Below are 12540 nucleotides of genomic sequence, written 5' to 3'. Positions count from 1 at the left end.
GCCGACTTTGTTTAATCACACTGGTGTTTTCCAAGTGTTCCATTATCTTTTATAATATTATTCTTTTATGATAGATTTTAGCATGTTCCACACTACTGATGTTAGACTAATAGTTTGTAATTCTGTTTTCTTTCCCCCTGTTTTTAAATAATAGTTTTACGTATGCCACCATCCAAATCTGTATGAATGGCTCCAGTGTCTATAGAAGATGACCACCAGTGCATCCAATATTCCAGAGCCACTTTCTATAAAACTCTCTAGGATGCAGATTTTCAGACGATGGGCATTTTATAGAACATAGCACAGTACAGAACAGAAACAGGCCATTCAGATCATGATGTCTCTCTAAATTAATGGCAGCTGTCTACATATGATCCATACCCCTCCATATCCTGCCTCTTCATGTGTCAAAGTGCCTCTTAAACATTGTTATCAGCTCAGCTTCCTGCAGCTCCCCTTGCAGTTCTGTCACTCTTTAATCTTGTTAATTTGACTTGCACCTTCTTTTTAAATTAATACTTATTTTCTTCAATTTCTCCCTCTCACTGGGTCCAATTAATATACATTTACTTCATAGCAGCAAATAAAACAAATAGACTTCTGGATTATATTAAATGAGTGAAACAAATATGAGGATATCAAGTTGGAACTATTCGCACTGCATCTTAAATATTCTGTTAAGTGTTAGGAACATAGCAACACAAGGGCAGGAATGGGTAATTCAGCATGCTCTGCCTTTCTATATCAAGAATTTAGATTATCTACCTCAACACTATTCTTCTGCACTATCCCCATAATCATTGACATCATGAGAATCTAGAAATCACTACCTCTCTATGACTGAGTTATATAGCCTTTGGCATAGTTAATTTCAAAACTCCTGTATTTTGAGTTAATAAATTCATTCTTACCTCAGTACCAAATGTTTAGTTCCTTATTCTTGAGATTGCAACCTAATGCTCAAACACCATCTCTCTCTCTCCACCCCCCCAACTCAACACTTCCTCCCCCCCCCAATCCATCCATCTCCCAAACCCACCAGACATGGCAAACATTTTTTCCCAACTGGCTCTGAAAGACTTTTCTTACATTCACTGCCATTACTTAGCATTTTTCTAAACTCCAGAGAATGTAGATCCAGACTCCTCAAAGGACAACCTTATTAACTTCGGAATTACTCTAGTGAACACCTGCTGCACTTTACAGAAAGTATAAACTTCCTTAGCTCAGGGGACCAAACCAGCACACATTATTTTAGATGCAGTCTTACCAAGGTTTCACTTAATTGCAACAAGACTTCTTCATCAAGCTTTTCATAATTCTTAACGATATTACACAAGATTAAATACAGGATTAAAAAAATGAAATCTCTAATAATCTTACTGCTGCACTGCGTCCAGGAAAGTTGAAGAAAGTATCTGGGCCTTGTCTTTGTGGCATCTGATTTAGAATTGACAGTAATTTAACTGCATGCCTGGGCTGTGAAAAGATTGGGAAAAAAGCCTTCAATCCAGTTGCATATAAAAAATAGGAATTCAAGATTAGATATTATCATTGTAATTTTGTTAATACATTTATCTTAAGAAAAACATTGGTGACATCAGAAAGGTCATACACCCAAAATCAATATGCTCTAATAGCAAGTGACAGAATGAGAAAAATATAGGTATCTCAGGATTGAAGGAATTACGGAGGTAGAAAGGGGCAAGGCAGTAGAGAGCTTTGAAAACAGAGATGAGAATTTTAAAGATAGAGGTGTTATTTGATCTTGAACCAATGCATGCCAGCAAGCAGAGGTGATGGACTTAACATGGCTAAAGACCTCAAGTCTGTAGAAGGTTGCATGTGGAAGGCAAGCCAGACATATTTGTAATAGTTGAGTCAAGCAGAAACAAAGACATGGATAAGTGTTTCAGAATCAAAAGGAGTTTGAGAGAGACAGTGTTATAGTGGCAGAAATCGATAATCTTAGTAAAGACACAAATTTATCAGAAATTCAAAGCAGCTATCAACATCAAGGATGCAGACATCCTAGCCAGACAATTGCCACAGATAGGGATATAGTTAGTTATCAGAGAACAAAGCTTGTAAAGGGGACTGAAGATAATGGGTTCAGCCTTCCCAATACCTAACTGGACTAAATTTCATGCAGAAATAAAAAAGATCCAAGGATACATCCCATGAGACCAGAGGTGACTGTACAATAGCAAGAAGATAAGCAACTGCAGTGATGCACTGGTTATAATTAAATAGATGAGAACAGAACCAAGTGAGAATAGTACCACCCAGCTGAACTACAGTAGGGACAGACTGGAGGTCAATGATATAGTCAATCATATCAAAGATAGCAGAAAGAAATAGAAGAAAGAGGAATCATGGCAGTTCAATGGTTCGCACTGCTGCCTCACATCGCCTGGGATCCGGGTTCGATTCCAGCCTCAAATGTCTGTGTGGAGTTTGCACGTTCACCTTGTGTCAATGGGGATTTCCTCCAGGTGGTCCTTTTTCCTCCCACAGTCCAAAGATGTTCAGATTAGGTGGATTGGCCATGTTAATTTGCCCACAGTGTCCAGGGATGTGCAAGCTAGGTGGATTAGCCATGGAAAATGTACAGGGATAGGTTAGGGAGTTTTGATCAGGGTGGAATGCTGCCCTTCGGAGATGCAGCGCGGACACTGCTTCCACAGTGTAGGGATTCTATGCTGCTATGAATCAAGGAAGGACAGTTTGCCTTCTTCACAATCAAGTAGGATATCATGCGTTATCTTATACAAGAGCAATTTTGGTACTCCAAGAGAGCAGAAACTTTATTGGAGAGCAACTAACAAGGGGTCTAGGAAAGTTGGGCATTGCTGGACTTTGTTGATCACACTCCTGCCTCAGTCAGAAGATCTGGAAATGTGTTGCTGGAAAAGCGCAGGTCAGGCAGCATTCAGGGAACAGGAGAATCGACGTTTCGGGCATAAGCCCTTCTTCAGGAATGAGGAAAGTTTGTCCAGCAGGCTAAGATAAAAGGTAGGGAGGAGGGACTTGGGGGAGGGGCGTCGGAAATGTGACAGGTGGAAAGAGGTCAAGGTGAGGGTGATAGGTCAGACTGGGGTGGGGGTGGAGAGGTCGGGAAGAGGATCTCAGGTTAGGAAGGCGGTGCTGAATTTGATGGATTTGACTGAGACAGGGTGGGGGGAGGGGAAATGAGGAAACTGGTGAAATCCGAGTTCATCCCTTGTGGTTGGAGGGTTCCTAGCCAGAAGATGAGGCGTTCTTCCTCCAACCGTCGTTTTGTTGTGGTCTGACGATGGAGGAGTCCAAAGACCTGCATATCCTTGGTGGAGTGGGAGGGGGAATTGAAATGTTGAGCTACAGGGTGGTTGGGTTGGTTGGTCTGGGTGTCCCAGAGGTGTTCTCTGAAACGCTCCGCAAGTAGCCGGCCTGTCTCCCCAATATAGAGGAGGCCACATCGGGTGCAGAGGATGCAATAGATGATATGTGTGGAGGTGCAGGTGAATCTGTGGCGGATGTGGAAGTTTCCTTTGGGGCCTTGGAGGGAGGTGTGGGCGCAAGTCTTGCACCTCCTGCGGTTGCAGGGGAAGGTGCCGGGAGTGGAGGTTGGGTTGGTGGGGGGTGTGGATCTGACGAGGGAGTCACGGAGGGAGTGGTCTTTACGGAATGCTGATAGGGGAGGGGAGGGGAGGGAAATATATCCTTGGTGGTGGGGTCCGTTTGGAGGTAGCGGAAATGACGGCGGATGATGCGCTGTACATGGAGATTGGTGGGGTGGTAGGTGAGGACCAGTGGGGTTCTGTCCTGGTGGCGGTTGGAGGGGCGGGGTTCAAGGGCGGAGGAGCGGGAAGTGGAAGAGATGCGGTGGAGGGCATCGTCGACCACGTTGGGGGGGAAATTGCGGTCCTTGAAGGAGGCCATCTGGGTTGTGCGTTTTTGGAACTGGTCCTCCTGGGAGCAGATGCGGAGGAGTCGAAGGAATTGGGAGAATGGGATGGCGTTTTTACAGGGGGCAGGATGGGAGGAGATGTAGTCCAGGTAGCTGTGGGAGTCGGTTGGTTTGTAGCAGAAGATCATCAATTCAAGACTCACTCCAGGTGTAACAATCCAGTCTGACAGGGAAAAAAAGTGGGGACTGCAGATGCTGGACAGTCAGAGTCAAAAAAGTGGTGCTGGAAAAGTACAGCGGGTCAGGCAGCATCCAAAGGGCAGAAGAGTCAACGTTTTGCGCATAAGCCCTTCATCAGGAATGAGACTTCAGTTCAGTACTACTGATGATAGCTTCTTTCAAGTGAGACATTAATCGGTCTCTCTCTCTCCCCCAGTCCCCACACAGACATCCATCCTAATCTGCCTGGTGGAAGCAACATACACTGTAACACAATTGCAAAGAGGTGCAGTGGATTAATCCCAGAAGTCTCTGCCCAATATTTATCTTGCAGTAATCATACAAATAGGTTGTTATTTTACCATTATTACATTACTTGTGTTCTGCACAAATTGACTGCCAATTTGTGACACTGGCTATATTCAGGAAGTAATTAACTGGCTATATAGTGGTCATGAGATATGCTATATAAATCCAAGTCTTCCTTTTTACCTTTTCGGATGTGGAAGACAATAACTCAATCAAGGACTCTGGAAAAAGGGAATGTTGAAAAAAGGTGCTATTTTGCAATGTTATTTTCCTGAAGGGTGATGACAGCAAATTTGGAAGGGAAAGAGATGACATACAAGGCATCTAACATGGGCAATCACAAATTGAAGTTGCATGGTCAATAATGTAATAGGAATGCAATCTGGAGAGCTGCAGCTGGGTCTCTCGAACAAGATTTGTTTAAACAGGCCACAATGGAAGACCGAAGGTAAGTAAGAGAATGATGTAAAATTAGAGTGGGGTTGTGGGGGGGGGCTGGTTTCCAATATTAGTAAACTTGTAGTTTACCCAGATTGGTAACTAATCATATGATATCAATAGAAGTAACACAAATTCTTGAGTTCCTTGCGCTTTTTGTTGGATTATTGTTACATGCTACTGCAAAACAAAAACTTGGTCTCACTGCATTAACATTGAATCTGGAGCTTACCCAAAATCCATTTTCTCCACGCAACATGCTGAAAAGCAGCTTGAGTTCCTTGACAGTGATGCTGTAGCTTGCTAAAACACCCAACATATCAACTAACAAATCTGTAAAGAAATTTTCCACCATTAATCAAGTTTTACATTGATACATTTATATTCTAGCATGTGAAAAACACAAACCAGAAAGCAACTTGAGAAATTAAAACAACAATGATTCGAATTACAATTCTGTGTCCTGTCCTTATTAAAGAAAACTTGTCAAGTTTCTATCAATTACTGATATTTACCTTTTTAACAGGTAAATATCTCATTTATTCCAGATTCATTGCAAATGTTTTTAGTAATTGATATTCTGGTATTCTTCTGCAATTCATATTAAATCAAGAAAAAAAGTAAATTTTACCAATCAATTTCATTTAAATGTTGATCTGAGATAAAAGTTAAGCTGTTTTATGACTCAAACAAATTCACACAGGTTCACATCATAAAAGATAATTACTTGAAACCTTTGGACTGGAAAGTAATAAAGAAAATTGAAAGGAAGATACTGTTTATTTTGAAAGACCACCTGGAGGGAACTTTTGATATTTTTGCATTAAAAATACTAAAATCACAAATAAATCCACAGATTGCAGACACAGAGGCCAACTACAAAACCTGGCTTTGAACGATTCAAGCAGTTAACATTAAATTCCACTGCTGGTTCTGCATCATACTATACGCAGTTAACATATTTTATTGTGTAGGCATACTTTGCACAATGTGTGATACACACACACAGATCTACGAATTAGTCAGAACTATTTGGTTTAGGATTTTGATTGTTTCGTTGACAAGTGCTAAAGATAATTCACTTTGTAGCACCTGCAGCTCTTCTACAGTTGAAATGAAATTGGAAGAGTTTTTGCCACTGTGCCAATCTTCACATGGGGCAGTTAGCATTGGTAAGTTATTGCACTCGAGGAAAGGAGACCACAGCCAAAAACAATTCCATTTCTGTTTACTGTGATCAATACCAACCGCAGATATAACTGGGCCATGGGATAAAGTCCTGCCAGCCAAACTTCACATTGCCTGACATGCCATTCTTTCACACAGTTATGTATCCTAAACTTAACATTTTTAATGAAACAATGGCATTAAGAAAAATAAATTTCATTATTCTTGATAATATATTGTGAGGCTTAAATTTTATTTTAATTTGGGTTACATTTTGACAAAACACAAGAATGACGAAACTTATTTAAAAAGTGAGAAGCTTCACTTTACACTTTTGTAGTTACTGGTTTGAACCAAATGCCAGTTATCAATCATTCTAACCTTTCCATGTAAGCCACAACAAATCACTCCATTGTCTCTTGGGTCATCATTAAGTGGCTCCAACACAAAGCCACATTGAATATGGAAGGGTTTTATCCACCCAGAGAGTGGCTTAACCACAAAAATTAAAGTAATGTTAGACATATTAATTTAATATAAGAATGCATATCCTTGGTGCTGCACAGTTAGAAAACTCAAATTTGCATGAAGCAAGCACATCATGCAATAAAGAGATTGAAGAAAAAAATACCATCGTTAAGGAAATGCATCCCAACTCCACAAAGAACAACTTCAGGCAACTAATAGAACTTTGCTTATATCCATCCTTGTAAATTATGCAATGGACAACTTCTTAAAAATGGACAAATAGACAGGAATTAAGAGGCAAAACGATAACATGTTACATGGTAATTGAAGTAAAAACAGATTGAAGTAAAAACAGATTCCATTCATTTTAAAATACAAGCAAATGTCTGATGTCACTATGAGTCAAATAAATATACTTCCATAATAATAATAATAATGTTATGGCATATACTGCGTACTGTTGTGTATTACAAAATTGTATCACATTACCAATAAATTGCCTTAATTATCCTAAATATTCAAAGTACTATATTACCAAACTAACTAGTTTAAAGATCATTAGCTATCACAATATGCTAAATTAATCTGCCTGTCCATTAATTAATCCTCAATCCATGTAGTATATTATTGCAATCCTGCAAATTCTAATTTTGTATAATAACCTCAAGCAAATCACCTTACCATTTTTTTTGAAATTCCAATATACTATATTTACTGGTTTTCCTTTCTCTATTGTACTAGTCATGTCCCTAAAATACTTAAAAGATTTATTAAACATTTGAGGTTAGCACTGCCAGGAACCCAGATTTGATTCCAACCATGAGTGACTGTGTGTGTGGAGTTTGCATGTTCTCCCCATGTCTGCAAGGGTTTCTTCTGATAGCCTATAGTTCCTCATTAACGCTATCCCTTCTTTCCTCAGGAAATGTCCCTGAATCTAAGGAATTCTGGAATATCAAAATCAAAGCATCCACCACATATCCCTTTTTTTGGAACAAGTTAAGCACAACCTATTCTTATTGTTTAGTTTGCTAAGCACTGGCTATAAGTTTTCTCAACACATTTTTAAAATTCTACACTGTCAGTGCATTTTTAACTTTTTATCATCCCACTTAATATTAGGGCAGTTGAAATTCCATGTCACTGTCCTTTAACACAGGACCAACAGTTGTCAGTGTTACAAATAACATACTCCGTGACTATAACAAAGGTAAACTATTCCTCCTCATCGGCTGATTCCATTTCTGTGTTAACTCATTTGCTGTTAAAACTCTCATTTCACATGCCTTTGTTACCTCTCCACTTGGCAATTCCACACTCTATAGGTTGATCTCCCATATTCAACTGCAGCATTGAAGTCGCAGGCTTTTTACAGAAGTACGCCATTGTCCATTCGGCTATGCCGATTCTCTGAGCATTTCGACTGAGTACGAAGCTACCACCTTTTCCTCAACCCTGTCAACACTGATGATTATTTAAATTTCAATCACCATCTTGAATGCTTCAATTTGACTGCCTCCACCAAACTTTCAGGCAGCTCATTCCAAGTGCAAAGGACTGTGCAAAAGAGATTTTCTCACGTCACACTTGTTCCTTCAGCAAAACTATGCCCCATGTTCTCAAACATTCATTTTTTTTTCAAGTGGGAACTGTTTCTCACCAGCTACTCTATCCAGACCCTTTGTAACAAATCTTCACTCAGCTTTTGCCTTGCCAAGGAAAACAGTCCCAATCTATCCTCATAATTGAACCTTCTCATCCCTAGAAACATCCTTGTTAACTCTTCTGCACTCTCTAATGCATTTATGTCCTTCATAAATTGCAGCGCCCAGAACTGTACACAATATTTTAGCTAAGATTTAATCAGTGTCCCATAATGTTAAGCATGACATCCCTCCTCCATATTCCACGCCACTATTAAGGTAGCACTCTCTACTTGCCCTGTAATTTTTAATGACAACTGTATATCAAAGTCTGTGCTCCTGAAGTACCCTTTAAAATAGTACCCTGTTTTACAACGTCTTTTGACATTCTTTCTATATCACATCATACTTTCCTACTTTGAACTTCATCAAACCATCTATTTGCCCACTCCAGCAACTTGTCAATATATTTTTGAAATTCTGCACTGTCATTCTCACAGTTTACAATTCTCCTGGGTTTTGTTTCATCTGTAAGCACAATCTGTGTCCACGTGGATTTTCACTGGGTGCTCTGGTTTCCTCCCAATGTCCAAAAGGCATGCAGATTAGGTGGACTGGCCATGCTAATTTCCCCGTAGTGTCCAGAGATGTGCAGTCTAGGTGAATTAGCCATAATAAATGTGGAATTACAGGGATAGGGTAGGTTGGGATGAATGTGCTGCAGAGAATTGGTGTAGTTTCGATGGCAGAATGGCCTCTTCCTGCAATTTGGGGTTAGGTACAAAAACACTACAAAGAAAATCACATAACCCTACACAAAAGTAAGGTCAATATTTACTGTTACTCTTATGGCTCAGACCAATATAAACTTAGGATGATACATTTCCCTCTCGTCTGAAATCCCTACAGTCACAAATGAGGTACCATTGAGTTATTTGAAGCCCTCCTTGAAGTCATGCTTCAATATATAGCTGTTACATATCTTTGCCATGTCATCTGCCCATTTGCCTTAATCACCAGACATCTTGCATTAAATAAATACCACGAAGCAGTGCCAAAATCCTCTGTTCTGTTTTGCCACCTTTCGTTTCCTCAGTTTTCCATTTCTGTCTACTAACTTTATGTCTATTTCCATTTATTCCGAATAAAATATTTACGTATAGACTTTCAAGAGACATGATTGTGCTCTTTAAATAATAAAAGTAATAGATTTGGTCTGTAGAAATAGATCAAACGAGCTGTTTAAGTGATATTGGACAAAGGTGCACAATTTTAAGTTACATAAACATTGCATAAGCTGCATAATATATTTATTTTTCGAATTGTGACCTATGTAATAGGTTGCTAGCTCACGGCTTGAGTGCAAATTTGCTGAAAACGTTCAGAAGGATGTTAGATAAACTTCTGACTGAGGTCAATCTGATATATGTAGAAGGTGAGATATTAAGGAATGTAGTTCTGGAACATGGTTGATTGGGAAACTCTTCTGTGATCTACAGTGGCAGAGCTTTCTTTCAGCTTTAAGTTAGTTCTGAGCACATATTTCTTGGATTCGTAGCCTCTCCAGCATAGATGCCTAATGAATAGGATGGCAAGTGAGATGCATAAGACTTGGATTGTATATGTTTCAACAAAATAATATGAAAGAGGCTTTTTCTATCCTTCATTCTTGTATATATCACATTGTGTTCTCGTGTGGCAACTGCAATTTAGGAAACATGAAGAAATAGTGGAAAAAGACAAATGTAAAAGAGGGAGGAGATATGAATGAGAGCTAAAGTGAGACAATTGATTACGATTGATATTTAAATGCATATGAATAACTAAGGTATCTTTTCAAAAGATGATGGGATAAATAGCCTATACCGTTGCCATTAAGATGGTATATAACTAATTCTCTGAAAATCTAGCTAAGAATGCAAGTTGTAAAGCATAGCAACATTCACAAGGATGAAACTGATAAGGGAGCAGATGGGGTTGCAGGGGCTGTAGGAGGAGGATGTTGGATGCATAGAGGCATAATAACACATCACACAGCTAACATAGCATCTTCAGAGTATGCATAGTACTGAAAAAAGGATGTGTTTTAAGTGCTAACAAGTGAAGTGTAAAAATATTATAATCATACAGAAGAATGAAAACTATAAATCATCAGGCTAACTGCTTTTTGGAGATCTTGGTGGACTTCAACCAAGTGTGCCTCCCAGCATATCTTTGTAAAATAAAGTCAGTAATTTTATACCCAAGATTCAAAGCAGCAAGTAAACGTGAACATACAAAACAGGTGAAGTAGTAAACCATTTGATTCAAACCTTCTCCACTATTCAATGTCATGGCTGATGTGTTTGTCTTTTAAATTCCACATTATCAACCCCAATATCTCATATCTAACAAGAAACTACCCAATTTCATCTTAAAAATATTTAATGGCTCCACCTCCACCACCTTCGGAGGCAGTGTGTACCAAATTCTCACAACTCTCAAAGATTTCTGATCACTGTCCGAAAAGTGCGCCCCAACATAAAGACAGTACCACACAGTCATTCACTTAGTCATGACCATTCAGGATCTTATATAGCTCAATTAGCTCACCCCTCAATCTTGGAAACCCCAGTGGAAACAAGCCTAACCTACCCTCATAAGAAAACCTGCTCATTCTAGGTATTCAAGACAAAGAAAAACTGCAGAAGCTGGAATCCAAGTGGACTGGAAGAACACAGCAAGCCAGGCAGCATCGGGAGGTGGAGAAGTCAACATTTCAGGTGTAACCCTTCAGGGCTAGGGGTGGGTGTAAGGGAAGCTGCAAATAAAGGGGTTGGTGGCAGCAGGGTGAAGAAGTGGGAATAGGTGAAGGCGATGGGAGGAATGAATCCAGTAGGTGGCTGGGAGAAATTGAAGGGAGGGAGACGGGCTAGGAAGGGAGTTGGAGGAAGGGAAGGCAGATTATATGAAATTATCTGGAGAGCTCAATGTTGACGGTCTCCAGATGGATGTTTATGACAAACCCTTGGTCTCTCACGACTATCTGGACGACATGACCTCCCATCCAGTATCCTGCCAGGCAGAAGGATGAGGTGTTTTTCCAATGTGCGGTTTGGTTCGTTGTGGCAACAGAGAAGGCAAAGGATGGTCATGTCGGAAAGGGAGTGGGAAGGGGAATTAAAATGGGCAGTGACTGGGAGGTCAGGTCAGCCACTGCCGGTCCAGCCGAGATGCTCAGTGACCCGATCCCCAAATCTACATTTGGTCTCCCTGATGCAGAGAAGACCACATCGGGAGAATCTGATGCTGTAAGTTAGGAAGGAAGAGAGGCAGATGAACCTCTGTCTCACCTAGAAGGACTGTTTGGAGCCATGGATAGAAGTGAGAAGGGTGGTATAACAGCAGATTTTGCATCTTTTCTGGTTGCAGGGCAAGGTGCCTGAGGGTTCGGGGAGTTGATGGGGAGAGTGGCACAAACCAGGGACAGTTGAAGGAAACAGTCCTTGTGGAAGGCAGAGCAGGGTGGGGAGAGGAAGAAATTCTTGGTGGAGGAGTCCACTTGGAGTGCACAGAAGTGTTCAAGGATCACGTATTGGGTGCGGAGACTGGTGGGATGGTAGGTGACAACAAGGGGAATCTGTCTTTATTACGTTTGTGGGGATGGGGGGTTTCGAGCAGTGGAATGGGGAATGGAGTGTGAAGTGCCTAAGTCAAGGGGAAGAGGATGGAGTGGAGGTAGGACGAGATGAGCTCGGTGGGGCAGGAGCATTCGGAGACGATGAGGATGGAGTGGAGGTAGGACGAGATGAGCTCGGTGGGGCAGGAGCATTTGGAGACAATGGATTGATTGGGGCAGTTGGGCTTCTGAATCTTGGGGAGCAGATAGAAGCAGGCAGTGTGGGGCTGGGGCTGAGTTTGGAGGCAGTGGGGGTGGGGGGAACACTGGAGGAAATGAGGGCACGGAGTGTGCGACTGATAATGGCATAATGGGTTTCGGTAGGGTCGTGGGCAAGGGTGAGGTAGGACGTGGAATCAGAGTTGGCTTTGGGCCTCTGCAATAGAGGTCAGTTCTCCAGACGGCCCCGCCTTTGTCAGTGGGTTTGATGGTGAACTGGGGTTTCATACAGAGCGGAGCGCTGCAAGTTCGGAGGGGGTGAGGCGGCTGATGTCATGTCGGCAGTCAGCAATGATTCTGCTGACAAAAACACTCGGACCAGCCTTGACTATCATCCAGCTCCTGCCTCCACTTCTGGCTCCACCCAGTCTGCCACCAAGACTCAGACTACATTTCCCAGGTTCACCCCTTGGTCCTACTGCCTACCTGCAGCCAGCCAGCACACGGGCTCTTCCCTCCTCACCCACCCTTCCCCACAATGCACGCTATCCCTCCACCTGTCCCTCTTCACTTCAGCCCCACTGCACTCC

At 41.4% G+C, this 12540-nt stretch overlaps 1 protein-coding gene across 1 annotated transcript in view; it reads right to left on the bottom strand.

Moving 5' to 3' along the window:
- The window catches only part of LOC122551068 (neurobeachin), a 991558-nt gene that overhangs the window by 889093 nt on the left and 89925 nt on the right, over positions 1-12540 (bottom strand). The window contains exons 3-4 of the mRNA XM_087988254.1: positions 5088-5188; positions 1384-1479 (exon numbers count right to left, since the gene is read on the bottom strand). Of these exons, the coding sequence (XP_087844380.1) occupies positions 1384-1479; positions 5088-5188 (197 nt within the window). The remainder of the gene's footprint in view (positions 1-1383; positions 1480-5087; positions 5189-12540) is intronic.

The sequence above is a fragment of the Chiloscyllium plagiosum genome, unplaced genomic scaffold, assembly GCF_037043375.1.
Source record: "Chiloscyllium plagiosum isolate Xiang-an unplaced genomic scaffold, Cpla_swu_hap1 HiC_scaffold_6, whole genome shotgun sequence".
Taxonomy (NCBI): Eukaryota; Metazoa; Chordata; class Chondrichthyes; order Orectolobiformes; family Hemiscylliidae; genus Chiloscyllium; species Chiloscyllium plagiosum.
The sequence above is the reverse complement of the archived record's forward strand: the minus strand, read 5'-3'. Positions and strand labels throughout refer to the sequence as shown.